The 24,919-nt window shown below is 39.9% G+C and overlaps 2 protein-coding genes and 2 non-coding genes across 4 annotated transcripts; 1 reads left to right on the forward strand and 3 right to left on the reverse strand.

Annotated features, from left to right (window-relative positions):
* The first annotated feature begins 95 nt into the window (after nt 1-95).
* Nucleotides 96-4,801, forward strand: b3gnt2l (UDP-GlcNAc:betaGal beta-1,3-N-acetylglucosaminyltransferase 2, like). Its single transcript, XM_027999507.1, has 2 exons — nt 96-183; nt 2,457-4,801. Exon 2 carries the CDS (start codon nt 2,562-2,564, stop codon nt 3,759-3,761), a length of 1,200 nt encoding a protein of 399 aa, XP_027855308.1. The 5' UTR covers nt 96-183; nt 2,457-2,561; the 3' UTR covers nt 3,762-4,801.
* Nucleotides 4,547-15,037, reverse strand: LOC114133515 (2-oxoisovalerate dehydrogenase subunit alpha, mitochondrial-like). Its single transcript, XM_027999503.1, has 8 exons — nt 14,771-15,037; nt 11,748-11,921; nt 11,588-11,674; nt 11,406-11,514; nt 10,247-10,408; nt 8,832-9,038; nt 7,428-7,569; nt 4,547-5,879 (listed from the first exon to the last, which is right to left on the reverse strand). The coding sequence occupies exons 1-8, from the start codon at nt 14,882-14,884 to the stop codon at nt 5,537-5,539; spliced, it is 1,338 nt and encodes a 445-aa protein (XP_027855304.1). The 5' UTR covers nt 14,885-15,037; the 3' UTR covers nt 4,547-5,536.
* A 2,355-nt stretch (nt 15,038-17,392) lies between these two features.
* LOC114133690 (U1 spliceosomal RNA) lies at nt 17,393-17,556 on the reverse strand. The gene has a single exon (XR_003593232.1). It is a non-coding gene; the product is annotated as a U1 spliceosomal RNA (small nuclear RNA).
* A 3,228-nt stretch (nt 17,557-20,784) lies between these two features.
* Nucleotides 20,785-20,947, reverse strand: LOC114133703 (U1 spliceosomal RNA). Its single transcript, XR_003593244.1, has one exon. It is a non-coding gene; the product is annotated as a U1 spliceosomal RNA (small nuclear RNA).
* Between the last annotated feature and the right edge of the window lie 3,972 nt (nt 20,948-24,919).

A 24,919-nucleotide genomic window follows, 5' to 3' on the forward strand; every position in this document is an offset into this window, starting at 1 on the left:
ATAAACCTGAGTGGACCTGCAGCCTCTCTGGGCGTGGTTTACTCCCCGTGTTTGTGCTGCGCTGCCTCATCCGGCTTCATTTTACCATCCACCACTCTGCGATGTGGACGAACTGGAAAAACATCTCCTACCCAGGAAGAGTGGAGAATATTTAAATCTGCTACCGTTTTCTTCATTTCCCCTGTGAGTAGCTTTACTTCCTGCTTTTCGTGCTGAAATGTAAAAGTTCTGCATCAGATTTTACAGACAAAATATCTTTCTAGAGTAAACGAACTGCAAAAACACAAAATCTTACCAAAGTAGTTTTTGTTTGGATTGTGGTGCGAATATATTGGTACACTTGAAATAAGACTATACTAACTTAAAAGTAACTTTCCAGCAAAATATAGGTGAAAATATATATTTTGTGTATCACTTTTTCATCAGTATTAAAAAGTTATTGACTCAAAACATGCTCCTATATCTTGCTGAAAAGCTACATGTAAATTAGTTTTGTCTTATTCCAAGTGTAATAAAAGTATTTGCACCAGAAACCAGATTAAAACTATTTTTTGTGTTTTTACATTTTCATAATAAGGCCATAATAAGCCAGCTCTGTGTTTCTGAGCAGGCAGGTGTTTTGGAATTTCTTCCTGCTGTTCCTTAGTTTTCAGCAGGTGTATCCTCTAATTGAACACCTGTGAGCAGGTTGTGCGTCCCCCACAGAGCTCGTTCATCACCATAAACAACCAGCAGCTAGAGCAGATTCAACTCATTAAACTGAAAAAAATATGTTTACGGTTAAAAGTCAGAAAAATTAATATTTTTAACCTTTTAGTTACTGTTACTGAGAGGTAAATTATTCTTGAGTTTCTTGAGATCTTTGGTTTATTTCAACTGAATAAAACATCTAGTATTTTTTTTAGGTTAATTGCATACCATCTCTAAGAAAAACAAAGTCCTAAGTCATTTTTGCCAAAAGTGAAACAAAATGTGTTAAAGTGATTCAGGTTAAACTGACCAGGCCAAATTTTTGCTGGACGATGAATTATCCCAGACGTTATTGCAATAAATTATAATATTGTTGTTTTGACACCATTTTCCAGTAATATAATGGTAATGGTGTAACAATGCAAGAACAGATTATCAAAGTAAATAACAGATTATCAGAGTAAATAAATTTTAAATTCTAATGGACATTTGACGCTGGAACTGGAATACATTTTAAATATCCCAAATAAATAAACAAAACAACAAATAAATTAAATTATTAAGTCTCTGTAAATAAAATCATCCTTCAAAAAAAGGCTAGTTGAGACCAAAAAACCAGACTGAAGATTTTTTTGTCATTCAGTTTTTGGTAAAAAAGAGAAAAGAAAAGTATAATTTTCCATACAATTGTGGCACAAAACAGTGTTTCCAATAACTGGCATTCTGAAAAAGCATCGTTACAACAAAGAGATCATCAAAATGAAGATGTATTTTTTTTTAGTGCTAGTTTTGTGTTTGAGTCTACAGGTGTCCTAAAAAAATTATGAAAAAGTTCAATATATTTGTCAATTACTTTAGAAAATAAAACTGATGGATCCACAGAGAAATGTTTCAAGCCTTGATTTGTCATTTTGACTACAAATGTCCGCAAAGCTTTGTCAATCTTCTGCTAATGTTAAAAAAAATAAATAAATTCTATCTTGGCGTTTCCATTAAATAAGAAACAGTTAAAATAAAACTTGAACAAGTTTGTTTATGCTATAATTCATTATTTTAAAAATGCTGCGTCATCATCCTCCAACCACTTCCTGTCATCATCTTCTTCATGGTTTTGAAATTTCTGCTTCCATCAAGCAAATTTGTTTTCGAAATGTCAAATTGTACAATTATTTGGTCAATAAAAATGCACCATTTATAAAGAGGGGAAGGGACAAAAAGTCACTGCTGAAGAAGAAAATTGTTCAGTTTGGTGTCATTCAGAGACATTTCAGTTAAAATATTATTTTTTATTGATCTTATGTAATATTTATTTTTAGACGGTTCTCATTGTTGTATGTTATCAATAATTCACACTATGTAATGAAACGAAGGACAAAAAGTACTGGAAGTTTCTCACAATAGTCTCATTTTTCTTGCATGCATATTCAGTGAACCTGAAAATGTCAACCAACTAAACCATAGAAGGGTTATATACACATTTAAATTCAGTGTGGATTAGAGAAAATCCTAAATAAATGTCAGGTTTGTGCAACCAATTCTTGTATTTACAATTGATCTCAGTCATTTTTTGTATAATCATCCCCTTGAAAAAAATTGGCCTACGCTTTACAGATGAAAATCAAGTTTTTGATCAAATAGTTGATATGAAAATAGCAGTTGGTCAATAGGCGTTCATTGGGAATAAGTGGTGATGTGTAGCTAAAACTTTTTAAGAATCTCTAAGGATTTCGGCTCCTGGTTTGAGGCATCATTTTTCTGTTCTGCAGGAACATTTGGAACGTAACCTCTGAAGAGATCCGTCATCTCCGCTGAAAGATGATCCATCTCTAGAAAAACTCCTCACACCGCTTTGCGTGCCCCGTTCTGACCTTATGAGGTTTAATCAAAGACTCTTTGCCATGGTCCTCTCTGTTTCACTTCTGATCCTCTTCTACTTGACCATAAGTCTAGAGAAGATCAATACCACCAGAGTAGCAAACTTCTCAAAGCAGGTGAACTTCACATCATCCCCTGTGAACCCTCACCCCCCAGTGATTTCTGAAGACTTGAGGAAGATCATCCCTCAAGACGTTACATACTGGAACCGCCTGTTTTACTCGGCAGTGACGAACATTGAGGATAATGACAACCCTTCCAGGAGAGCGTACCCCTGGTCGGCCTGCAAGGAGGAGAACCAGGAGGTTCTGAGAATAAACGTTCATGACTTTGATTCCTACCCTCCACTATTCCAGACTTACCTGAAGGGCATAAGCTGCAGATCTCCTCCGATCCTAATCAACCAGCTCAGGAAGTGCAACAACCACACCTTCCTGCTTTTTGCTATCAAGTCATCCCCCGCAAACTTCGAGAGGAGACAGGCGGTGCGGGACACTTGGGGTCGAGATGGGGTATACCAGAACGGACGGAGGGTGCGCTCGGTGTTCTTCCTTGGCAACTACCAGCCCGATGATCCAAACCTTGGCGCACTGCTGTCGTTCGAAGCCAAACACTTTGGAGACATCCTGCAGTGGGACTTCCACGAGTCCCTCCTGAACCTGACCCTCAAAATGGACATGTTTCTCCAGTGGACAGCGAGATACTGTCCACTGGTGTCCTTCGTCTTCAGTGGGGACGATGATGTTTTTGTCAACACTGACGGACTGATCCGATACCTGGAGTCTTTAGACGCCTCTCAGGCATCTCAGCTGTATGTTGGACACGTCTTGGAATCAGCAAGTCCAATCAGGGACCCAAGAAGCAAATACTACATTCCTCCGACCTTCTACAGCGGGCCCTACCCTGCGTACACAGGTGGAGGAGGGTTTGTCATCTCCGGAGAGTTGATACAGTCTCTTTCTTTTGTTTCGAAGCTGTTTCCTCTGTTCCCCATAGACGATGTTTACATGGGTTTGTGCATGAAGGCACTTGGAATCACCCCCAAGTGGCATGAAGGATTTCAGACCTTTGACATCAGGAAACAAGATCGCGGAAATGTTTGTGTCCACAAGCAGAATCTCCTCATACACCAACGATCCCCAAGGGAGATTGAAGTAATGTGGAAGAACATCCACAACCCCCTGGTGTCTTGTTGAACTGATGGATCACCTGCACTAGTTTCCTTTCTTACAATCTTACAACAGATGGCTTTGGGGGAATGTTTTCCGGTTACAGTTTTAGCTGGGTGAGGTTCATGACTGGCACTCCACCAGAGTTGGATGTACAAATCCAACATCTAATATTGTAATGCTTGTATTTCAGTTTTGACCTTAACTAATGTAAGATTTCAATTAAGCTTTGATCAATTAAAATTCAACAACATTATGGCAAGAAAAATAAAACATTTAATATGACTTTTTAAAATTTTGTCTTTTATTTTTAAAAATCCGACAGCTTCAATGGGGATGATTGTCAAGAAGAAGAGCAACCTTGAACGGTTTTATTCCAAGTTCTGACTGGATTTTTCTTCTTCTTCTTCTGTTTGGTGGTTGGCAAACAACAAAATTGGTGCATTACTGCCACCGACTGGTCCGGAGTGTGGACCAGAATGTCACTCAAGAATTACATTTTGTTATACAACTGTTTAAGGTAACAAAATATTATCAGATAAATTTTACTTTTCAAGTTATCTCTACTTAAATGAACTAAATATCTTTTAACTTTAATTCTATTTAATTTTGGATCAATTGTTGTCTTTCTTCCTCATAAGTTTGCTGACTTTGAAGAAGAGCACAGTTTGTCCTTTTGGGCTCTACAAACAAAAAGGCACATTTTAATAAATTCAAGTAGACAAAGATGAACAGATGGACATAGAATTACATCTCATCTGCCCTTTCCTTTAATATCATGTTGATTTTTAAATAAATACTTGAAGACAACCAATGTTCTACAGTTTATTTTAACAGATCTACAGTATTGAGAAAAATGACTGTGTAACATCATCTCAACAAACAAAAACTAACGGATAAACCCAATGACACACGAGGAAACCTGCTTATCAGCTGTTGAAAGGGAAAGATGCAATGACAAATAGAGGTCAACTCTCCGTAATACATCCTGCTTTTCAATTTAATTAATCTGTTTGATCTGGATTTTTAAAAAAGTAGGGCTGGGCGATATGGATTCAAAATAAAATTAATATTTTTCATGCCAGATGTGATTTTAATTTATTTTTTTCTTGCTTTCTTTTCTAAAGAATAAATTACAAATGTCAGGAAATATTTTTGAAATTAACTTTTAGCTCCACCATCTCTTCTGTGAGTTGTATGACTGAGTAACTAAAGCCAGGCTACACACATTTTATTTAATTACAAGAATATGTTTATATTATCAAAATAAAAACAATTTTACATGAAGAACATCTTAAATTAAGAGAAGTTGCTAACTGTAACAGTTAACTGTAACTACACAAGATGCTCAACATTCCTCATTTTAAACTTATTTTCATTCTCCTATTATTACAATTATTCTGGCAATATTATGTCATTATTATCATTTTTTCTGTCTTAAATTCTAGTAATTTTAGTAGTTAAATAAAGAAAATCGTAGCCCGGCCCTGACGTTCTGTTGTAGAGCTGACCTGAATTCAAGTTGTATAACAAGATGGCCGCCCCGGGCACGATGACGTCACACTGAACTATGGAAACGCAACATGTGAAAGAAAATTAAATCTATCGCCCGGCCCTAAAAGAAACCATTTCATTTAGGTAAAATGTGCCTTTTGTCTACCATTAGGCACCAAAAACCATTAGAAATCATTTGTTTTGAAAGCACATGTGCAGAATGTGCAATGACACATCAAAACTGTTACATGAACACAGCATGTGGTGTGCAGCTACTTCCAGTCCTCACACACTATTGCATATGGCGGTTATTTCTCGTACAGGTCGAGGGGGTAGTGCTCTTTGTACTGCTGGATGTGCCTGAACAGGGACTCTCTCTGCTTGGCGAGGGTGGGGTTCATTTCCTGGTAGACGTCGGTAAACAGCAGCTCTGGGTTGGGCTTCAGGCGCCTCTCCGCCTTCTCAAACGCCTCCATCACAGTCTTGCGTGACTGGTTCCTCCAGCTGCGCTCGTCGTCCTCGCTCCACCAGCCGCGCGCCGTCATGTAGTGCCTGAGCCGGGAGATGGGGTGGTCCTGCTTGTCCCAGTAGTTCACCTCGTCCACGGAGCGGTAGGCCGAGCTGTCGTCGCTGGTGCTGTGATGCCCGATTCTGAGGAAGGACCAGAAACATCCATCAGGCTTTTCATATTTTTACATTTGAGAGAGAAAGTAGTTCCTTCAAATAAACAACCTGAGAGGAGATTTTATCAAGAATTTGGTATTCAAATCCAACTGCACTGTGAGCCTTTGTTACGCTTTAAATATAGAATTAGAATAAACTTTAACTATATTCAAACTGAATATAAATATAGATATGTTGCAACGTGACGCAAGACCCCGCAAAAAGCTGCTAGCCGACAATGGCTACCATTGGTTTTAGCTGTCAAGTTGTTAACATAATGCACTAAATCTTAAATGTACGCTCGATATATGAAATAAAAGGGGACGCAGTGATTTGCTGCTAATTGTCAACACTACAGCAACTAGACTCCAAGGTCAGGAAAAGGTTTTAAGAAAAAAATATAGCGAGGGTGAGGGACGTAGGTCACTCGTGCTAGCTTGACTATGACAAACCTAACACGTAGATATGCTGACGCGTAGATATTCGAGTTTGATTGCACATTCACACCTCCACAAACGAACCAGACTTTCTAGACAAACAACCTAGATATCGATTAATGTGGAATAAACAGGATTGGTGTGAGTGCACCCTAAGATACATCTCTACTTCAAGCTTCTGGTATGGTTATTGGTACGTGTTGAATTTGCATCAATAGTCATTTGTGGTGTACATGCACCAAGTTAGGTTTCTTTGAGGAGAATTCAGAAATCAACCAGGCCCCAGCTGATCAACACAGACAATATGGTCCAAGACTACTGGAGACAAAATCTTAAAAGGTTGCTGCTGAATTAAATTGCTTTTATTTCACTTAATTTTGTCAAAGGACCAGATTTATATTTAGGCCTGTTGAACTTGTGTTAAAACATAATAATCCTTGATTAGCAGTTCAGTGAAAGGCAAATGAACAGATGAGCAATAACAACTGCTAAGTGTTATCTCATCTAATGTCTTACAATAAAGAAAAGCAACACTTTTAAATTATCATTGTTTTCTAATTTGCTGGTGAATTGCACTGTTTGGGCCAGAATTAATGCAATGAAAATATTGTGAGTGATTATATTTTTAAGAGGAAAAAGCTTAGAGACATTTTACTCCATTCACACTGTGGAGGCTTTGTCGGCTTAATCTAAGAGGTTTTAGTAGTAATTCGATTCCGGTCTGAAGTGGGAACACCTGAAACATTTGAGAGTGAAAGTATTTCCTTCAGACAACTTGTGGAAATTTCCCCTTCACAAGAATTTGTTAATCAAATCCAAAAGCACTGTCTGCTTCTGGTTGTCAGGAACGTCTGACAACTTCTGGTTGTTTAGATGTAAAATGATCTTTGGACAGGTGAAATCCCAACTTCATTAAACAGGTTAAATGTGCATTTTAATAACAATAAAGCTGCTATTGTGCTGAAAGAAATAACTGTTGTAACTTTAATTTGCTGCACACGTCTTTTTTTTAATTCTTCCCCTCTCTCACTACTTGACTGTTAATGTTTTGATTCGGAAATGAGGGTGGAGTGCGTGGAAAAAAGATCAAACTGCGAACCTGTAAGTCATCGCCTCGATAAGGAAAGGCTGGTTTTCAGCCACAGCCCTGCGCCGCGCTTCCTTTGTGGCGTTGTAGACGGCGAACACGTCGTTTCCATCGACACGGATGGACAGCATGCCATAACCAGGCCCTCTAGCAGCTGGAGAAAAAGAAGAAATGATACATCATTTCTTCGATTAATCAATTAATTCAACGATTAATCAAATTAATTGTAATTAATCGATTGATGAAATAATTGTCAACTAATTTATTAATCGTTAACTGGATTATAGAGACTAAAAAGAACAACACATTCGGTGCAGTAATTAAGCCAAAAATGTATTAAAAAGTCTTAAATCAATTTTTATAAATAATTAATTGTCAGAATAATCAATAGATTAATGAATGATCAGAGGTGTTCAGAGTACGCAAACAAATTGCACACAAGTAAGAGTAGCAATACTTCAACATATTTTTACTCAAGTAAAAGTAAAAAGTAGTCATCCAAGAAATTACTCAAGAGTTATAAAGTATTTGGTAAAAAGTCTACTCAAGTATCAATCATTTAATATTTAAAAATTAAATAATCATACGGACCAAAATTTAAGGTTAAGTGGAAATTTTGATATTTTAATTTCATTCAGTGGTTAAAAATCCAGAAGTTTTACTCAAGAGCAGAGATACTTCATAATAAAATTACTCAAAGCACAGCATAGTAAAAATACTTGTTGGGTAAATTGTATTACTAGTATTATCAAATATTCGTTGTATCATGTAGTCTTGTAGTTACATTTAGATAATGTTTAATTATATGCTTTTTCTCTTTTTCTTCTATTTTAAGTAATGTTTCTGTGTGTTAAATAACTTTGATTCCTTCCTGTGACCTCCTTGGGAAAGAGAGCAGTGAAGCCTTCCTGGGAGATAGCGGAGACAACTCTTCTAGCAGAGTTTATTGCCCAGCAATAAACTCTGCTCTCCTGTGTGATATACAATGTGTCCTACTCGACGCTGTGTCTGGTACTCGACTGGAGCAGAAGGATTTAGAGTGTAGATAACATGTGTCTAGATAGTGAATGTCATTAGCGCTGCAACTATGTGATGATTTGTTTTCCCCCTCCCTTTGAGAAGTTGCAAGCGCCTGATGTACGAGGGTTTCTAAAAGCAATAAAAAGCGAGGAGGGGACAAATGTGTTTCAGAGCGGTTGGAGATTTGTAACTGAAAGCACATCTCTGTCCGTTCTCCTCGCGAGAAACAAAGAATCTAACTCTCTTGTCTTTCCTGTGTTTGTTTAATAGGTATTTAGACCTGACAATACTCCTATAAGTAAATTTTTTCCAAAAGGTTACTCAGGTAAATAGTTACTACCCAACTCTGTCTACGCCTAACTGATCAACCCATTTGGATTTTTAAATCCGTCTCACCGATGCCGTCGCCTCTGTACTGCTCGTTGGTCGGGGTGGAGATCGCGTAGCCGTTGTTGCGACAGAAGAATATCAGCGGACACTCGAGGGTCGCTGAGAAGTTGAAGCCGGCGTGTGCGTCCCCTTCGCTGGCTGCTCCCTCCCCGAAGTAACAGATCACCGCGCGGTTCATGTTCTCCCTCTTCAGCGCATACGCAGCTCCCGCCGCTGAGAAAAACAGGAACATTCAGCGTCAACATTCACATATCAGAGGTTAAATCAGGGTTCATACACTTTTCCCACGGTATAATTTCAGCACTTTTCAAGCATTTAAACGGGAGTTTTCAAACTTTCCCCAGCACTACATATTATATGGTATCATTTATGACTGTTCTTGATGTTTTGTGATATTAATCTACATTGCAAAACAGAGACGAACTGATATTAAACAAAATGTAGTTTTTAAATGTCTCTCATACATCCTACAAGCCTAACTGATCTGAGAATAAAACGCTAATTTGACATAAAAATCCTCCAATTTTAGTAATGTCGTATAACGTATAAAATATGAGACAACATATATTTCAATTACACAGATCAATAAGTAATTAGGAGTAATAACTATTTTTTACATTGAAACAACCCAAACAAATCTTGTTGAGGTAAATTAAATGCTCAAATTAAATGTTTAAACACAAAATACAAAGAAGGCTACAAGAAAAATCTAAAAAAAAAAAAAAATGTTATCGCAAAGTTTTCTGGTATTCAGCAAATATAAATAATTAGGGTAATTATTAATGACCTAAAAGAAGAAAAGTTTAATCTGATTTAACTTTAAGCAGTGAGGGAAAAAAAAGGTTTTTTATTAGGTGTATGAAAACATCAAGTTTCAACTGTATGTAATGTTTTCAAAATTTAGGCTTTTAATCCAACGTTAGATTGAACTTTATTACAAAACTGTGTAGTTTGAATATCGAACATTTTTAAAGGATTTTATACAGAATTCAACTCTTTCCAAACATTTTGTTAAGCTAAATAACCTTCCTGCTCAAATTAAACACCTAAAACATAAATACAGTATCTTCACAAACCTTTGAAATCATAGAAAGTTACAAAAAAAATATCTAAAAATGTTTGATGTTTCCAGCATTTAACAGACAGAAATAATTTTAGGAATTTTAACTGGGACTTGATTATTTAAGTGAGAAAAAAAAGTTTCTTTTATTAAGTGTGTGCAATAATGTTTTCCAAATTTAGGCTTTTAATGAAACATTAGCTTCCACTTTATTACCAGACTGCGCAGTTTGAATATCAAACATTTTCAAGGACCTTTTTCCATAAATCAAGCACTTTCCATGTCTTGAAAAACCCTGTCTGGAGCATTTTGAAGGATTTCAGGCGAACCCTGTTAATTACAAGTGGCTGTGCGGCCTCACCCTGAGGAATCTGTGTGGCCAGAGGAGACGAGATGGTGACGAAGTGCAGATCTTTGCAGCCGTAGTGGACAGGCATCTGGCGGCCCTTCCCAAGGTCGTCGGCGTTGGCGTAGCACTGAGCCATGAACAGATCCAGGGGGAAACCGCGGTACATCAGCACTCCTGAGGAGCCACAGGGGAATATTTATATATGAAAACCACAAACGGTAACGGTCATCATACAGCTAACGGAACCGAAATACAGAATCAAGGTGGCGAATAACTCAACTGGAAGGAAAATGTTTGACATATATTGGCATTTATTTTAGTTGCAGGACTGGATGAACATTTTTTAATCGAGTTAGTAGCACGGTCTGTAATTTATGACATTTTAATCAAAAACTATACATCTAAAAATAACATTTTCGTTGCTAAATCATTTTATTATTTCAACAACAAAGATATTTATTGTTTTTTAGGTTATTCAACCATCAGATTGGAGCAAAAAATGCTTTTATATCATTCAGCTTTCCAGAGTTTCAAGAACCCTGATCGTTTGTGGAACTGAAATAAGACAAAACTAACTTAAAAGTAACTTTTCAGCAAACTATAGAAGATTAATTTAAGTCAATAATTCCTTAATATTTATGAAAAATTACTAATTCCACTGGAAGATTATTTCACTTATTGTCTTATATAACATGTGAAATAATTTACCAGTGGATTTTTACCATTTTATAAATCAAGCTTCAACAATTATTGACTTAAAACAAGCGCCTGTATCTTGCTGTAATGTTCTTGTAGGTTAATTTGGTTTTATTTCAAGTGTAATAAGACATTTGGTTTAGAAACTAGATCAATAATACTTGATAAATTTTATTCTGCAGTGTATATGCAAAAAAGATACTCAAGTAAAATGAAACCAGAATTAAAGCAAAATATAGAACATTCCTGCTACTAAACCTGTTAAATTTTATTCCATTTTTATTTTCTGTTGATCTACCACAAAAAAGAAAATGAATAAAATACACTGGAGTTAGTGAAAAAACCCTAGAGGTGTAAATACTTTTGAAGCAATGCATGAAATGCAAAACAATCCTCAGGCAATACTTTGAATAGAAACAATGACATTTACAGGGTTAAAGGTCGTAAAGTATAATAAGAACATCTTTTTTCGTACCAGCTTCTCTGTATTGACCAAAAACCAAATCATTAGACTCGAGAGCTGCAGCGCTGCCGATGTGCGTCCCCTCCTCTCCGTAGTTGGTCATGTAGAAGGAGATTCGACCCTGAAAACAAACAATTGCATCTTACATCAAATTGCACCTGTTCTCCGGTTAAACCTTGAAGTAAAAACCGGACCTGTCTCTGAGACTCGTAGAGAATCCGGTCCATCGTGTTCAGCAGCGTCATTTTCTGGTAGAAGTTTAGAACCGTCTCTTTGGAGAGCTGAACGGGAAACAAACAGCAGAGCTCCTAATGTGAACTTTAACAACGACACATACAGGTAGAGTGGATTTACCTGGGGGTCCTCAGAGGGGTTGATTATGTTGCCCTGCCTGTCCATCACCCGGTACACGGGAATCCCAGAAATAACATTGGGCTGAATGAATTCAAGACGGTCCACAAACTCTGCTGAGGCGCCAGGAAACTGGGGCTTTTCCAGAGACGAGTCAAAGGGCTGCTGCTGTACAGCCTGGAGGAGGAAAAGTTCATCATTTTATTCTCAAAAAGCCTCCAGTATGTGAGTAACTACAGATCTGACTAGATTACTTTGTAATTCTTGATATAAAACAGTAGAACTAGGGATGCAAGAGATCTATTTATGAGTTAATCTAAAGTCAACTAATTGATAAGCAGCCATTTTCTTAAAAACCTGAGTTTTTTCTACTATTTCCATAACAGGAAGAGCATTTTCTTCAGAATATTCTGAATTAAAAATATATACTTTAAATTTTAACATTATTTTGCATCAGCTGTTGAAAAACACTGCCTGAATAAACATAATTTTTTGGTTTTCTCACATTATTAAACTTAGAAAACATAACACAACAGGAACCTCTTAGATTTTTGAATAGAAAAATAAAGATGAAAAGAAAAAATATCTTAAGCACTTCTTTCCCAATGTACAGAGAGATATTTATACGGAAGTACCGTTTGTGTTTACTCTTGAAGAAATTAACTCTACGCTTTGTGTTATCACATCCTCAACTTCATAGCAAATCAGCAATTTTTTTAATAAAAAGCTGACATTGCTCCATTAAAGTGACAAATTAAGCTTCTCCGGTGTGTATATTTCAAAACAGAACCGCATAAAGTGCATTTTCCATCCCAAACCGGACTCTGTTTGGACCGTTGCCCTTTCCCGTTCTTAGATATCTCCGCCATCTTTGTTTCTGTTTCAGCCTGTCCATCAACGGCTCCGTTTATGGATGACCAGTGGCGCCCTCTGCTGGAAGGCGGCCAAACTACAACACTAAAAGAAGCTCTAAGCGGACGTTATTAGTTAATCTATTGGAATTAATTTAGATTTAATAAGCAATTCATTGTCAATAAATCGTAACTCGATTAATTGTTTTCATGTTAACAAAAAAGGAAAGAAAAACTGCATGGATATTTGCCTATTTAGAAGCCAAAGACTTGGTGCAGCACAAAGGGAGTGTCTGACGAACGGACCGTGAAGTCTATATTTGCATTTCCTACAAGCATATCGGAGCAAATGAAGACACAGGGTCCACCAGCTGGGTGTCCTCAAGACAAAATAAGTGGTGAGATTTTAACGTCTACTGTCTGGTTAAAAAAAAATAAAAAAGAGTGATATTTCTGGTTTCTGCTTGAATGAAAATCTTAAAATGTATTAATTAGTCTGTTTTAAAGCACGTTAAAGCAGTTAGTCACCATAGACCAGGGGTGGGCAACTCCAGGCCTCGAGGGCCGGTCTCCTGCAACTTTTAGATGCATCTCTACTTCAACACACCTGAGTCAAATGATGAGGTCATTAGCAGGACTCTGGAGAACTTGACTGCACTTAGGAGGTGATTCAGTTATTGGATTCAAGTGTGTTGGACCAGGGAGACATCTAAGATTTGCAGGACACCGGCCCTTGAGGACCAGGATTGCCCACCCCTGCCATAGACTCATAAAACCAGCTCTGAGAAGATCATGTTCACCTTTAGGTGGCACCACAGGTTAACTAAAACAACAACACTTCGATTAAGTTGTTTCTTTCCCAAATCTAAAGACTAAATCCTTGTCCTGTTTGCCCACCTCATGCAGATTTATCATCGGATACCTGAACTTGTCTAATATGGACACTAAACAAAATACAATAAACGGTAATATTTCAGCTCAATCTGACACTTCAGTTAATAAGATTCAATCCACAAGTGTAAAATAACTTTACATAGATTTCTACATATTAAAGGGGTGGCATTATGTATTTCCAAAGGAACACACACAGTGCCATCTTAGAGTACAATCAAGTAACTATGTTACCTTCAAGTGGCCTAGAAAATTATGGACAAGACAGTATTTAACACATTCTACAGGAACGATAAACCACAAAACGTTAGGGCTATTTAAGCTGACTGATCAGAGTGTTTTGTCCAAGTATATACAAGGAAAGTTGAGTGGAAGAAAAAAGTGTGGTGGAAAAAGGTAAAAGGCCGGCGCTACACTTGTCATAGTCCTTGCATTAAGCCACTCCTGAAGCGAAGACGTCAAAAAAGTCTTACGTAGCCTAAGAGCAACAAGGACTAAATCGGTGGTTCTGAGTTCTGGTTATCAGAGTCTACAGTCCAGCATGTTCAACTAGTTTCCATACTGCCACACACCTGACGAACGGTCAGCAGCACTACAGTGGAGGAGATAAAACATATTCGTCCTGGTATCTGTATGACTTTACTATTGCAGTTACTTATTTACACTGATTAGTATTTAATGTGCAAATAGATAAATTTTTAATTAACCATCTCAGTTGCACATTCCTTTGGAACACTTCATTTGTTTACTGCTGAAAGTACGTCCTTCAACATTTACAACAAAGCTTATTGGTACCCATATGTAGCCTGCCATGTAGGTGTTCTAAAATAGCTGGTGCCCTGGTTGGTTTGAGTCCTCACGCCCCTTTGTTTGACCAATGGAAAGGAAGCTAGCCAAAACTTTAGCCGGCCGCTAACTAGCTATATAGCTGGGTTTCAGGGTCCGAACGAATGAAAATAACGCAAAAAAATCGAATTTATAATCAAGTCGTATTATTCCATTAGGGTGTTATGTTTTTTGCTTTATTTTGTCGCCTGCATTAGTCTCAGAGATGCTAACAGAAGTATCTTGTTTATAAACTATCGCGAGAATTCGGTGACGCATATAAAGGGTCATGCACATTTTGGCACCAAGGCAGCCAAATAAAACGCTCGCCATGACCCTCTTTTTGCTAAGCGACTTTAATGCCCAACCACTCCACCGTGTTAGACCTTTGTGGGTTACATACAACTAAACCCATCTTACATCTGTATTTCAGTTTGATGTGACGCCGTTTAAACTCACAGTAACTATGAAGGACCGACGCTGCAGCAGCCTCGGCGTCTTCAGTGCAGCCGTTTGCCGAACAGCATGACGACATAACCCATATATTCTGCTCATACCGCTAACAGCCGCCATGTGAATTCTTCAGCCGCTTGGTAGAAATCCCAGAAACAGTACTGCTACACGGTTACAGTAATGAGTTTGACTTCAACAGGATAAAGTGGAAAACTCTCAGACCTCCACTGCTCCCATTCACTCTTTCTCTTTCGGTATATACGGTTGGATGACGCCACACTGCCACCTTTAGGCCAGATAGTGACACTGATCGGGCTCGCCTCTTAAAAAGCAGAATACAATCGACAGCTGTTCAGTAATTCTAGAAACAACTTTTTAAAACAGAATTTCTGAGACAACATTTCTCAAGTGTCTTCTAGCAAATTGTCCACTTTCAAAAAAACGATTTTTAAACGTCCATATACATTGCTAATTTTATGTCTTTACCTTCGTTACCAGGTGGTGTTATTCCCTTGATCATTTTGTTTTCCCTAATAGCGCATGCTAATTTTTTTTTTCTTTCGAAACATTTTATTGTTACTGTAAACATTTAAAAACATTACATTGTTGCAATTATTCAGAAATTTCTAAAAACTTACAAAATCATCAGTTCAGACTAAAAGAAGCTAAGAACAAGAATATAAAATACAAAATCTCTGTGTGTTAAAAGTTGAGCAGGACCGGGGTGACTCCCTCCCAAGTCCGGAGCCGTCCCGTCCTTCCAAACAGCGCTTGGTGCTCAGAGGGGATCCCGCCCTAAAGCTCCTTCCCTCCTGCCTCACCCGGAGAGCCAGGCCGCCGCTGCTTGGACCTCTACTCGTGGAGCGCCGGCTCCTTCGTCCACGGAGGCGCAGGCGATTCTTCTTGGTGGCTGTGTCCTTGGCGCGCCACCTGCAGCCCTTGGTGTTCCTCTTTTTGCTGCTGCCATCCGGATCACAGCCACGGGGGGCATCTGCCTGCGCCTGCTCACCAGCAAGTTTCTGGAGGTCCAAGTGGCGTCTTTGATGGTGGCTAGGGTGAGCCAGATCTCAGCGAAGTCTTTTTTAGTCATTTTCTGCTGGCTCACCCCGTACAGCACTAGCTGTACATGAAGGACCTCCCTTGCTGGCAAGTGTGGGAATTGCAAGGAGCCGGCCTTCGCCCACAGGTCCACAGCAGCGCTGCACTCCCACAGCAAGGGCCTCACCGACTCCGGCGCGCCACAACCGGGTCGGGGGCAGATGGACGTTGCAGACATGCCGCGGGAGTGCATAACGGCTCTGACCGGCAGGATCCCATGAGCTACCATCCATGACATCCTGGAGTCTGTTTGGAAGGACGGGACGGCTCACGTTGCGCCAAACGGTGGAGGCGTCTCCATACAGGAGGCCGCGCACTGGAGTCACTGGGTCCCAGTCCTGCACAACAGGGACAATAAAACGATGATTAGTTAAAATCTTGCTCTCCTCTCCTTCCAGTCTAAAATGTTCTAAAAAATTCCGAATAAAAGCATATATAAGAGAAAGGTTAAAAACTACTGGGGTTCTAAAATCACTTATCATTTTTAATTTTCTGTTTCTTTTTCTGTCCAAAAAGTCATACCTGTCGTGTTTGTCATTAAAGCCATAAATATTTAAGAGGTTAGTATCCTGTCCGTTAAAAGTCAGATTTGCTAAAAGTGCTCGTCCCTCTCTCACCACGGTGCTCCCCTTCACCAAGATGTGCGGGTTGTTTATTAAAATGGCCACGCCGTCATTTTTATTTTCATTTGAGCCGCTCCATATAGACGGCCGTGGCCACAAGTCCTGCCACCGGGTGTAATTCTTTAAAAACGGGAGTGAACATTCTTGTTGTAAAAACACATCTGACTGCACGGAGCTTAAAAAGGATAAAACACTCTGGGCTCTAACTCGCTACTTCACACTTCTAACATTGATGGTTGAGAAGGTGAGAGTCATGCTAATGGTTCTATTGCTATTACAAAATAACAGCGGGGACAGTGGGCAGCCCTGTCTCACTCCTGCTTTAATAGCCAAAGGGGGAGTTAAGGTCCCATTCACTACCGCTACGCTACTACACTCATTGTATAAAGTTTATATCCATCTTTTAAATGTTTCTCCAAAATTAAAATGATCTAAAATTCTTTGTAAAAATTTATGGTTTACACTGTCAAACGCTTTTTCTAAGTCAATCCCTAAAATAGCTGTCGAAAGTTGCCTTTCCTGACTATATAGGTAACCATCTCTAATCAAGGCCAAGCTGTCCGTCATTCTCCGTCCTTTCACTCCGCAAGTTTGCTCCTTTCATCCGGCTCCTCATATAATATGAAGTCTGCAGCTCCAGATAGTGAGTTATGTGGATCTCCTCGACACCAGGTAGTAAATCCTCAAGGTTATAAGAGAAGTCTTATAAGGTCCATAAGATCTGTTCCGTTATCGTACTCGCTGTGATCCATTTTGCTCTGTTTTGAACCAGAAAAATCCATTTCAGGGTCACGAAGCGGGGAGTCCAAAGCTTTTCTTTTGTTAGCTACATTGTATCCATAATATGTCAGAAATGAACCTAGAAAGGCGCAGATTTACATGTTAATATTCCTCATTAACAGTGAATCAGGGGAGAGCGCGAACGCAGTCCCCCACTACCAGAAATTATGCAGTCAAGATTCCCACATTTGGGGAATTCGCAGGGGTCAGCACAACCGGAGTGCAATGGCTGAGCCTCACCCTGGGTGAACCACCTTCACGATCATGGTATCTCCCCTGCCAGGTAAGTATGAGTTGCTCGTCTCTCACGCCGGGATGTCTTTCACAGACATACTCACATGACTCACGGCCAAACCTCAAATCCAAACCTTTAGCATGCCTGCAGAGACGATTCTTGCTTCGTTGTGATCTAATCGCTTTACCCCCGACCCGGTTGTGGCGCGCCGGAGTCGGTGAGGCAACTGCTGTGGGAGTGCAGCGCTGCTGTGGACCTGTGGGCGAAGGCCGGCTCCTTGCAATTCCCACACTTGCCAGCAAGGGAGGTCCTTCATGTACAGCTAGTGCTGTACGGGGTGAGCCAGCAGAAAATGACTAAAAAAGACTTCGCTGAGAGGTGGCTCACCCTCGCCACCATCAAAGACGCCACTTGGACCTCCAGAAACTTGCTGGTGAGCAGGCGCAGGCAGATGCCCCCCTTGGCTGTGATCCGGATGGCGGCAGCAAAAAGAGCAACATCAAGGGCTGCAGGTGGTGCGCCAAGGACACAGCCACCAAGAAGAATCGCCTGCGCCTCCGTGGACGAAGGAGCCGGCGCTACACGAGTAGAGGTCCAAGCAGCGGCGGCCTGGCTCTCCGGGTGAGGCAGGAGGGAAGGAGCTTTAGGGCGGGATCCCCTCTGAGCACCAAGCGCTGTTTGGAAGGTCGGGACGGCTCCGGATTTGGGAGGGAGTCACCCCGGTCCTGCTCAACTTTTAACACACAGAGATTTTGTATTTTATATTCTTGTTCTTAGCTTCTTTTAGTCTGAACTGATGATTTTGTAAGTTCTTGAAAATTTATGTATAACTGAAATAATGTAATTTTTTTTAATGTTTACAGTAACAATAAATATTTTTCGAAAGAAAAAAAAAAAAACATGACTCACGGTGCCACAACATTTTGTTAGCTTTAAAGCAAATACATAGCTGGGTGGCTAGTGCTCCACTAGCTAAAAGATTCTGGGATAACTGGGCTATAGAAACCAGGAGAAATGTAGATTTAATGTTCAAAATAAGGATTGATTACCCATAATGCAGCGCTGTTAGCTAAGAAACAACTGACATATTTTCACTGTTTAAACATCTTCCAACGCCTCAAAAACCAGACATAAGGAGTCATATAAACGTTACCGTGTTACTAACAACTACTTTATAAACAGAACACAAACATTTTATTAGTTTTTCTTTTACTTACAGTTCAACCACTTCGAGCTGCTGCCACCTGCTGTTCATAAGGAGAAACTGCATTCATTAGTGGGGATAAAGAAGAGACCAGACTGATTCAATGCAAAGGTACACAATAACTGACTGTTTCCCTAAATTTGTTTCTTGTCAACAGGAGACAAAATCAGTCACAAAATAAGTATGTATGCTATTCTTCCTACTGATTTAGACTAATATGCCTTTCAAGTATTCACTGCCTTATACTGAGTTACAAAAACATCTAGAATTTGAGGTATGGATTATTTAAACTGTAAACTATTTAATATAATAGATGCTAATAATTATAATAATTATTCTTAACCAACTAAATGATAACATTTACCTATAGCTAGGTGTTTTGCTCTATTCACAAATTGTTGATATTGGGATTCTATGAATATGATTTATAGGTAAAGAGTCGAAGGAAAATTTCCACGTTGATAGACTAAATAGTTTCATCTTATTTTTTCCTATATGTAAGACTCTATCAATACAATGTCTCTCAAAATAATATACATGGAACCGTAAAAACAAAAATGTGAATTTTTGCTTATATCAGTTTAACAACTCTGGTTGTAACAACCTGGGCTGTTATTCTGCTGTATACCTAATTAATTTGTTTGTTCTTCCTGTAACTGATGGAGATATATAAATATTACTGTATTTATAACGTATTGTCATTTAATTAGCTCTACATCTGTAAGAAAATGAAACAAATATGGTGTTTTATAAGATAATTTATTTTTTACGCTGCCAGTAATGCCGAAATTAATGGTAAATAATAAAGACTTTGTGGTATTCTGATTCAGTAATGTAATTAGATTAGTTGTGTTACCACCCCCACGCCACTAGAGGCAGTAGCAAGCCCGAAAAGATGCGACTAAGGAGCAGATTTAGAAGTACACGGAAAGCTATTTATCCATCCATCTTCTTCCGCTTATCGGGGGTCGGGTCGCGGGGGTAGCAGCTTCAGAAGGGAGGCCCAGACTTCCCTCTCCCCGGCCACTTCTTCCAGCTCCTCTGGGGGAATCCCGAGGCGTTCCCAGGCCAGCCGAGAAACATAGTCCCTCCAGCGTGTCCTGGGTCTTCCCCGGGGCCTCCTCCCGGTGGGACATGAACACCTCACCAGGGAGGCGTCCAGGAGGCATCCTGACCAGATGCTCCTCAACTGGCTCCTCTCGATGTGAAGGAGCAGCGGCTCTACTCTGAGTCCCTCCCGGATGACTGAGCTTCTCACCCTATCTCTAAGGGAGAGCTCAGACACCCTACGGAGAAAACCCATTTCGGCCGCTTGTATCCTCGATCTCGTTCTTTTGGTCATGACCCAAAGCTCATGACCATAGATGAGGGTGGGAACGTAGATCGACCGGTAAATCGAGAGCTTCGCTCTTTGGCTCAGCTCTCTCTTCACCACGACGGACCGGAGATGCTGCCAATCCGCCTGTCGATCACCTGCTTCCTTCTTCCCTCATTCGTGAACAAGATCCCAAGATACTTGAACTCCTCCACTTGGGGCAGGACACCACCTCCATCCCAGACCATGGCCTCTGATTTGGAGGCACTGATCCTCATTCCAGTAGCTTTAGCTATTTATTTCAGTCTTTAATATCATGTATAAATTGATTCAGACAGCATCACATAATTTATCATTTGACATTAGTACCAGGGGAGAGCGCGAACGCAGTCCCCCACTACCATAAATACCATAAGCTAGTTAGCATAGCCACAAATGGCTGTGGATAAACGGTTTCACTGTAACTGTAAGATGTTTTTCTGTTAGCAAATTTAGCAGGACAAACATGAGTGATTGACAGCGTTAAGCCCCACCTCCTGGCTCTGATTGGTTGTTTATACTGGAAGCACTGGGAGTAGGTGGAGCAGCTGGATTATTTCAGATTATGTCTCATATTTACAGTGGCGTATTACAGCAAATAAAGGTTGAAATAATCAAAATAGGAGTACTTAATTTCCACTCATTTCAAGAATAATCTCAAATCTTTGAGAAAAACTGAAATATTTGACTTTTAAAACAAAGAAATTTATCATTTGACATCAGTACCAGGGGAGAGCGCGAACGCAGTCCCCCACTACCATAAATGGTGCAGCTGAGATTCTCCCATGTGGAGAATTCACAGAGGTCAGATCGCCGCAGTGCAATGGCTGATCCTCACCCTGGGCGATCCACCTACAGGATCATGGAGTCGCCCCTGCCAGGTAAGTATGCCGTTCATTCCTCTGGCTGACGATTAGCAACTTCACACATCTGGTTCTGACTCACGGTGGGAAATTAAATATTCGCTGAGTCACTTTAGGATTTAACATTTAACTAAACACAGTCGGATCTGGAGAGAAAAAATAAAAAATATGAAAAATTCAAAATAAGAAACTGAGAAATTTTAAAATTGTATACTTTCAAGCTTCAAAATGTTTTATTGTTACTTGGGACATTTTAAAACATGGCATTGCACAGTTATACAGAATTTTTAAAAACTTTTCTTTTAATAAATACAACTCTAGAATTGTTGTATTCTATTGTTGTATCTTATTAAACTAAAATAAGATAAGAACAAGGAAATATAAAAAAAAATCTCTGTATGTTTAAAAGTTGAGCAGGACCGCGGTGAGTCCTTACGACAGGGGAGCCCAAACTTTTTGAGACCAAGATCTACTTTCTCTCTCGTCAGCCGGCTGAGATCTACCTCATGACACGAAGACATAAAAATGGTAAATTAAACATCGACATATAGACAGTTTGTGATATTCTGGGGTTGGAAAGAACAAGCAGAGGGAATGTGGAGACGAAGTCCTTTTAATGGTGGAACGCAGTATTGAGGAAGAATGTATTAAAACTTTGAACAAAACGTTTGGCTCGTCTCTTCCTTAACACAGCCGGGTTCTTCTCGGCGAGCAGCGGCCAGCTGTAAAACGAAACTAAAAAGGCGTGTTTAGGTCACAGATCACAGAGTTTAATTCATACAAAGCAATGAACAACAAAGCTGCAGAGATACAGAGATATGCATTTTCTCATAAAAATAAAATAAAAACACACCAGGGGAAGACAAACGAACACAAACACACAGACAGACAAAGGCGCCCAACGTGGAGAGAAAAAAGATGGAAAAAACTCTCTCTCTCTCTCTTTACACTTCGTTTTAAACAAAAGGGGTGTTTCCGTATTTTAATCTATGCAACGAAGGCGTTCCGCTGTTCAACCAATCAGAGACCTGTTTTCGGCCCCAGAAAAACCCCGGAAACTCCCCTATACAGCTCAGAGGTCTGGTTTTTATCTCAGTAAGAGGGCCACTTCGTGCTCATCTCTGTCTGGCACGGGGAGAGGCGCCAAGAAGTCTCTTGCCCCCTATCGGAATGTAAATTTATTACTCTGTCTTCAGCGGGGGAGGAAAAAGCCCTGCTTGTTTAAATGTCTGCTATTGTCAGCTCCCCCATGCTCAACAGAAAACTGTTCCAATAAAAGTGTTAGCTATACCTTTACACATGTTGTAAGTATTTTAGCACTTAAATAATCATTTTCCTTTACAGCAGGAACAGAACAGCTACTACAGTACAGTTTTTCTGGCTAACCCCACCTAAATAGTTGGCCTACTAAGAACTATACCTAGAACAGGTATATCTGTATTTCTACCACTAGGGGCAACAAACCACTCTATTACACAGTTAAAGCAGAAATATTACAGTGATAGAAAACCCAATGCAGTTTCTTCCTCAGTGAGACTCTGTCACTGGGAGGAGGTTACTGGTTTCTCAGTCACAAGCTGGTTGCAAACCTGAGGCCAGCAGGTGTCAGTCAGTTATGGTAGATCTGAACTTTGACCTCAATATGAGAAGCTACAGACTGATAGGAGGAACCAAAGAGCTCTGGAAAGGTAAAGGCAAGTCTTCTGCTGTTGGGATATAATTAATTTAATGTCACATAATTATCGCGGTAGAAGCCATTTGTTTGTTAAAATTTTATGAAATATATTTGTTCTATTTGATGTTTGTTGTGAATGACGTAAACTCACAAACGAACGAGGCTGTAATGCGCCACAGCAAAGGTAAACAAAGGTAAAATAACCCGAACAGGTGATCAACTCAAAACCACTCCTACCTTTTTACTCTCTCTCTCTCTTTGTAGTTTAAGCACACCTGTTACCTTGGCAACCGCCTGCGCCCAGCAAGACGAGCAAAGACGTTAAAAACATAACATTCAGTCCATTACGATATCAAGTTTCCAGGCTTGATATTTATTTCTCGATTATTAATCAGCGCTTCCCTGAACACAGCGATGGTTGATTGACTAGCTGTACTTGGTGCTAACGTGGCTAACACGAGTAACAGTTTAGTCCAAAGCCTTTATTGCTAAAATAAAATCTTTAGTGTATGTCAGATACAGACACATTGCATATTGATCTGTTTAGCTAACGTAACACTGTGTAGAAGTTGTATCAGTGCTGCCATTATGCTGTACTTAGCTAACGGGAAGCTAAGTGTGTTTGTGAGACGGCCACGCACGTGACCACGTAGAATGGGCATCAGCCAATGAAAAGCGGCCCCTCTGGTAAGGTCCATGACTTATACTCACAAACGAACAAGCCAATGGGCTCTTTGCATCTCAGCTTCCGCGTTCGGGGAAAAGCGGCTCAATCGTTTCGATCTATTGAAAATGGTGCTTTCCACTGGGTATTTGCGGGGCTTGTCCAAGGTAACAGTTAATGATGAACATCGATCCAAAGCCCCAACAAGTAAGCTGGATAAAGGTTTTAACATGTTCGCCTCGTTATACACAGATACGAAGGTGAGTTTTACTTTCTTTAAACTTTGTGGCTAACATTAGCTTTAGCTTATGCCTGACATTTTTCTTGTAAAAATGTGCTATTTAAGTATCTAAACATTTTTCATCCATTCTAACGGACAATATTTTTACCTTATGTTCAAGCACATTACGGGCGTTTATTGTCTTTAGTGTCAGAGACCAAGTAACGGGGATTTTACGGTTCAGGCTTTTTGCTTCTGAAGCACAACAAGCCCATAGCTTAACAGTAGAGCAGCTCTGGTGTCGGAGTTCTAGTTCAGCTGACGGTTCAGGCTCAGTTGTTGCTTTTAGAAAAATATGGCCGTGTTCCTTAAGGTCTCCGTGTTATTTCGCTTTATTAGTTTTGCATGCTTCTTGTGAAGCAGGACGGTGTTTACAGCGGTTTGTACAGGTGGATCAGTAGCTCGGCTGTCAGGCTCTGGTCTGCTCTCTGGTTCCCATAAACTCTCTATCAGGCTGAATACAGAAGTGATTCCATGGAAATAACACAGGAGGCTCCTTTACCTTCTGCTTTAGGCTGAAGAAGTTGATCCGGAGTGAAGTGAAGGCTGTAAACTTTGCTGTGCGGCTTTAGCTTTAACTGGTAGCAACGAATATTTACAAGCCACCGTCTTCTTAATTCAGGATCCCTTGGAAATCCATGAAACCTTAAAAGCCCATTATATTAGGAAGACAACAAAGTGCATAGTATTGTTTTATTTGCGTCTGAAATAAGACTTTGTCTTTTCTAGCTGTCATGGTAACTCAAAGCGAAAAAAGAGAGCCGCATTTGCGCATGCGGTTGTGACGTCAGCGCGGCAGGTGCAAAGAGCCCATTAGTCCAAGTTTTGTCGTGTATTGAACGTTTAGAAACTACAGCGGCTGATGCGCCACAGCAAAGGTAAACAAAGGTAAAAAACAACACCTTGTTGAAACAGTAATTACTGAGAGTATACATTTTTACAGGTTTTGTTGATTTTTTAAAAAAAAATTATTATTCTTTAATGAAGCTACAAAGGTTTTGGATCTTAGTGAATATTTCAATAAGTGCGTCAGAAGAGGAAGTGCTGGTCTCAGCGTCCTGGCGGCGTTCAGTTTGTCACCTACTGCCGAGATCATCTCAAAACCTTCCAGCAATCGACCTATTGAGCACCCCTGCCTTACGAAGACCGGAGCAGTCCCGTCCTTCTAAGCGGGGCTTGGTGCTCAGAGGGGATCCCTGCCCCAAAGCTCCTTCCCTCCTGCCTCACCCGGAGAGCCAGGCCGCCGCTGCTGGGTCCTCTGTTTGTGGGGCGCCGGTTCCTTCGTCCACGGAGGCGCAGGCGATTCTTCTTGGTGGCTGTGTCCTTGGCTCACCACCTGCATCTCTGGATGTTTTTCTTCTCGCTGCCACCATCTGGAT

The sequence above is a fragment of the Xiphophorus couchianus genome, chromosome 18 (genome assembly GCF_001444195.1).
Source record: "Xiphophorus couchianus chromosome 18, X_couchianus-1.0, whole genome shotgun sequence".
Classification (NCBI taxonomy): Eukaryota; Metazoa; Chordata; class Actinopteri; order Cyprinodontiformes; family Poeciliidae; genus Xiphophorus; species Xiphophorus couchianus.

What these genes read in the sequence shown, in the direction of transcription:
- b3gnt2l (XM_027999507.1), top strand. Translation starts at nt 2,562, where the DNA reads ATGAGGTTTAATCAAAGACTCTTTGCCATGGTCCTCTCTGTTTCACTT.
- LOC114133515 (XM_027999503.1), bottom strand. Translation starts at nt 14,884, where the DNA reads ATGGCGGCTGTTAGCGGTATGAGCAGAATATATGGGTTATGTCGTCAT. An exon ending in ACCCCTCTGAGGACCCCCAG is followed by an intron (nt 11,675 to 11,747) that starts GTAAATCCACTC and finishes TTTCCCGTTCAG; the next exon opens with CTCTCCAAAGAGACGGTTCT. An exon ending in TGGTCAATACAGAGAAGCTG is followed by an intron (nt 10,409 to 11,405) that starts GTACGAAAAAAG and finishes GTGGCTCCTCAG; the next exon opens with GAGTGCTGATGTACCGCGGT.